The sequence below is a fragment of the Lithobates pipiens genome, unplaced genomic scaffold (assembly GCF_037356315.1).
Source record: "Lithobates pipiens isolate NorthernLeopardFrog02 unplaced genomic scaffold, aLitPip1_a1.2 Scaffold_18, whole genome shotgun sequence".
In the NCBI taxonomy this organism is placed as follows: Eukaryota; Metazoa; Chordata; class Amphibia; order Anura; family Ranidae; genus Lithobates; species Lithobates pipiens.
In genome coordinates, this window is record NW_027507758.1 from 588,079,566 (window position 1) to 588,084,831 (window position 5,266).

The 5,266-nt window shown below is 42.1% G+C and overlaps 1 protein-coding gene across 1 annotated transcript; it reads right to left on the reverse strand.

Annotated features, from left to right (window-relative positions):
• Positions 1-1,482: 1,482 nt before the first annotated feature.
• Positions 1,483-2,520, reverse strand: LOC143990313 (galactoside alpha-(1,2)-fucosyltransferase 2-like). The gene has a single exon (XM_077490365.1). It carries the CDS (start codon positions 2,518-2,520, stop codon positions 1,483-1,485), a length of 1,038 nt encoding a protein of 345 aa, XP_077346491.1.
• Positions 2,521-5,266: the final 2,746 nt, after the last annotated feature.

Genomic DNA, 5,266 nt, shown 5'->3' on the forward strand with positions numbered 1-5,266 from the left:
GCTTCCTATGGGGGCACTGGACCAGAGCGCCGGTGGGAGACCCGAGAAAAGGACGTTCGAGCCAAGGTAAGTATAGAGGTTTTTTTTTTAAATACCTTTTACAATCACTTTAATTAAACAAACTCAAAGATAAGAGAAGATTTATTGTTAATCCACTTTCAAAGTAACCAATTAGTCTGACAGGCGTATTTATGTGTTGACTGCACTGACTTGCAGTAAATAGTTGTCAACTTTTTAAAGAGTTTGAAAAAGGTATAAGGCAGCCACCCTTATGCCCTGTACACGCGGTCGGACTTTGCGACGGAAAATGTGCGATCGGATCTTGTTGTCGGAAAATCCGATCGTGTGTGGGCTCCATCTGACTTTTTCCGTCTGATTTTCTGATCCACAAAGTTTGAGAGCAGGATCTAAAATTTTCTGACAACAAAATCTGATCACATAAATTCTGATCATGTGTAGACAATTCCGATGGACAAAGTGCCACGCATGCTTAGAATAAACTAAGTGACGAAAGCTATTGGCTACTGGCCCATTTATAGTCCTGTCGTAATGTGTTTGACATCACCGTGTTCAGAATGATTGGATTTTTTTGACAACTTTGTGCGACCGTGTATATGCAACACATTTTGAACAATTTCATGCTCCCAACTTTGTGGGAATAGTTTGGGGATGGCCCCTTCCTGCTCCAACATGGCAGCCCGTCTGCCCCAAAGCAAAACCCCCCATGTTGAGGACATGTAGCCTGGTATGGTTCGGGGAGGGAACTCGCTCGTCCCCTTCCCTTTCCCTGACCTGCCAGGCTGCATGCTCAGATAAGGGTCTGGTATGGATTTTGGGGGGGCCCCATGCCATTTTTTTCTTTAAATTTTGGTGTGCGGTTCTCCTTAAAATTAATACCAGACCCTAAGGGCCTGTTATGGACTGGAGGCGACTCCATGCCATTTAAAATAATAATACTTTACTGACACTTTTTATTTTATTCAGCTGTCATTGGGGAAACTCATTGGTTGTTAAGGACGTGGCAGCTGGCTTCCCACCCCATTCCCACCCCATTCCTTAACAACCAGCTTACACTGCGCCCTGATTGGGCAAAGCAGTACTCAATCAGGGCACAGAATGAACTGTGAAGTGCTCAGTGCATTGCAGGGTGTAGGTCAGGGTGAACACTCTGAAAGTTTGGGTGTTTGGCGAACAGCCGAACATGCAAATGTGCGACCCAAACTCATACTCGGGCCGAACCGTTCTCCCATCCCTAATTAACACATACAAAGACAACATCACCTGCAAATTTATATAATTGGCCTGGTCGGTTATTTTGCTCTCATGGTTGAGTGGTAAGATTTCAGCTAATTAGCCCCAGGTCAAATAGGACAAGTAATTCTATTTAACATAAATCTTGTTATATCTTGTATGCCCCACAATGAGATTAAAATTTGACTTACAATCAAATAAGACAAATTTTACATCTGAAAAAAAACTAAATTAAGGATGTCTTTGTGGAGACAGGTCGGCAGGAATTCCAATCCATTCTGGAGGGAATGAGGCTTCATATTTGAGAATTGTAAGGAGAAAAGAGTCTGGCAAAGTGTAGTTTGTAAGATAGATGGTTTCACCACCAGCCAAGTATGCAGCCCAATAGCCAAATGTCCCTATGGTCATAATGGTGTGGTTACAATGTGCCAAGAGGGCAAAATCACGGGCAGGAGAACCTTCCTCACCATCTCCAACAAAATGTACATCTCCTAGAGAGGTATTAATGTTCTGTTTACACCAATCCATCCCATTACTGGTCACCACAAAGAGGGGGTTATCATACTTATTTCTGAAATAATCCATAGCTTTTTGCATATAGTTTTTGTCGGCTACCACACCTTTCCATTCCTGAGCCATGATCCGTACATAGTCCCCCCTGCGAACATGAACGCCGATAAAGGTCACATTTGTTCTTTTTCCTTTCAGGTTTGCAAGGTATGAATTTGCCTCTTCTTTAATATGGTCTTGAAAAGTGAATTCTTGTAGAATCTCCTCCCTTATGTGCTGATAGAAGGTCCATGAACATGGAGCACCTTTCAATTTAATGTATTGTCCAGAGATGTTGGAATATTCTGGTAACATCCAATTATTCAGCTCAAATATTCTCCATTTAATACTGTCAGCAATTTCCTGATGAAGAACAGGCAATGTTATCTTAAATATCCTTCCTAATTCATTATGCATTTGTGGTAAGATGTACGCTTGGTGTCCATTAAGCTTTGCCAGAGCATAAAGCACTGCATACTCCCCTATTCTGTTTCCAAAGCGTCCTTCAAGACGTGCAGTCCACATGACAGCATCTGATTGTACATTGATGGGAAGTGATCTGTTTATGACACTTAGATTAATGCAAGATCTACTCCCATGGTATATAGAATGGGATGTTGTTGTAAGGCTTGATTTCGAGGTGCAATAATACCAGGAAATTAGTACATTAACAGCAAATACCAATAAAAGCACAGCCGTCTTCTTTAAATTGAGGCCCATTTCTAAACCGATTTTTTACAAGGCCTAGATATAAACAAAAAGATAAGCAAATCACAAAAGGTGTTTATATGTGACATTGTTAAGTTACAGTATATGCATTAATCCTTTTAAAAGCTTACAAAATTAGTGTTAGTTCATAAATGCCACAAGAATACCTGCACTGTAGTGACATACAGTATGGTGAAGTTTGTATTGTTGCTATAGGTTATTGTCATAAGAGAAAAGTAAAGGAGAGTATCTAATACATGAGTGATAAAACAATGCATACATGCTAAACTTTAACCACTTCAGCCCCGGAAGATTTGGCTGCTGAATGACCCGGACATTTTTTGTGATAGGGCTCTGCGTCGCTTTAACTGACAATTGCAATCTGCACCCAAACAAAATTGATGTCCTTTTTTTTTCCCACAAATAGAGCTTTCTTTTGGTGGTAATTAATCGCCTTTGCGATTTTTCTTTTTTGCTCTATAAACAAAAAAGAGCAAAAATTTTGAAAGAAAAAAAACACAATATTTTGTACTTTTTGCTATAATAAATATCCCCATTTTTTTTTAAAAAAAAGCTATTTTTTTCTCAGTTCAGGCCGATATGTATTCGTCTACATATTTTTGGTAAAGAAAAATCGCAATAAGCGTAAATTGATTGGTTTCCGCAAAAGTTATAGCGTCTACAAAATAAGGGATATATTTATAGCATTTTTATTATTATTTATTTTTTTACTAGTAATGGCGGCGATCTGTGATTTTTATCAGGACTGCTACATTATGGCGGATACATTGGACACTTTTGACACATTTTTGGGACCATTGGCTTTTATACAGCGATCAGTGCTATAAAAATGCACTGATTACTGTAAAAAGTTCACTGGTAGGGAAGGGTTTAACGCTAGGGGGTGATCAAGGGGTTAACTGTGTTCCCTGTGTGTGTTTCTAACTGTAGGGGGAGGGGACTGACCTAGAGGGGATGACAGATCGTGGTTCCTAGCTATTAGAAACACACGATCTGTCACTCCTCACAGAACAGAACAGGGATTTGTGTGTTTACACACACGTCCCTGTTCTGTCTCTCATGCCCGCGATTGCTCGTGGCCGGCGGCCATCGTGACCATTGGCCTCGAGCATCGGCACCCCCGCAGTGCAGTGGGCGCATGCGTGCACGCCTGCTATCCCAATCCCACAAGCCGACGTATAGCTACAACGTTTTGGGGGATCGTGCCAACCTGCCGCAGTATAATGACGGCGGCTGCTCGACATACGGTTCAATATTTATTAAGCTTGTAAACCTGAATGAAAAGTTTTGGATTGCCACTCCGGTCTCTGTATCCAAATCCAGTGGACTCAGGATGTGGGTGCTGGCTTGAGGGAAGGAGCTTATCCCAGCCGTACATAAACAGAAAGAAGAGGGGGAAGGACAAAGATTGGGACTTTAAATGAAGCTTGCAGCTGCAAAAGAGTATAATTGTATAAAAATATATTTATTAATTGATAAACTCAGTAGCATGGATAAAAAGGTAATGCATCATGATAATAACTAGCACAATGATTTGATGAATACAATGTAAAGCCAACAATCGTGTTAGTTTTGTAGGGCAGCAGCGGGTGACGTCATGCGTAGCTCCTCCCCCATATGCATTACGTTCAATCAAAACTTCAATGTCACCAGACTCCTTCCCCTTTCCCTTCATTAAAAGATGGAGGCACTTGGGGAAGGGGGGAGGAGTCCGGTGACGTCAATGTCCGTGACATCACTGGATCTCCGACCGAACTCTCTGAAGACCCGGAAGCCGGCGGAGAGGTGAGTACCGATCAAAAAAATTAATGATTAATCAAGGAATTAATCTTTAATTTCCACAGCCCTAATAAATACCAGAATAGTAAACGATAGGGATGGGCTATCTGTTCAAGTCAAACATTGGGAGAAATCTAAAGTGCTAATTTTAAAGGCTAATATGCAAGTTATTGCCATAAAAAGTGTTTGGGGACCTGAGTTAACTGGCTTCTCTAAGACCCCTTTCACACTGGGGTGGGGGCGGTGTCAGCGATAAAGCGGCGCTATTTTTAGCACCGCTTTACCGTTGTATTAGCGGCTCCATTCGGCCGCTATCGGGGCGGTTTTAACCCCCGCTAGCAGCTGAGAAAGGGTTAAAAACCACCGCAAAGCGCTGCTGCAGCAGCGTTATGCTGGCGGTATAGCCGTGCTGCCCCATTGATTTTAATGGGCAGGAGCGGTGAAGAAGTGGTATACACACTGCTCATTCAGCACTCCAAAGATACTGCTAGCAGGACTTTTTTGAGCATCCTGCCAATGCACCGCCCCAGTGTGAAAGCCCTCGGGGCTTTCACATTGGAGAGACAGCAGCGGCTGTTTCAGGGTGCTTTGAAGGCGCTATTTCTAGTGCTGTAGCACCTGCAAAGCGCCCCAGTGTGAAAGGGATTTTAGAGGGACATCAGTCCCCTTATTGCTCACCAGTGCTGCTAATCAGTGCCCACCAGTGGCATCTATCAGTGCTGCCCACAAGTGCCACCTATCAGTGCCACCTATGAATGCCCATCAGTGCAGCCTCATCAGTGCATATCAGTGCCACCTATCAGTGCCCATGAGTGCTGCCTCGTAAGTACACATCAGTGAAGGAGAAAAAATTACCTGCTTGCAAAATGTTATTACAAAATCAAAAAAAAAAATTATTTATTTTTATATCTCTATCTCTATCTTTATCTCTATCAAAAAAGTAATCAAATAATAAATC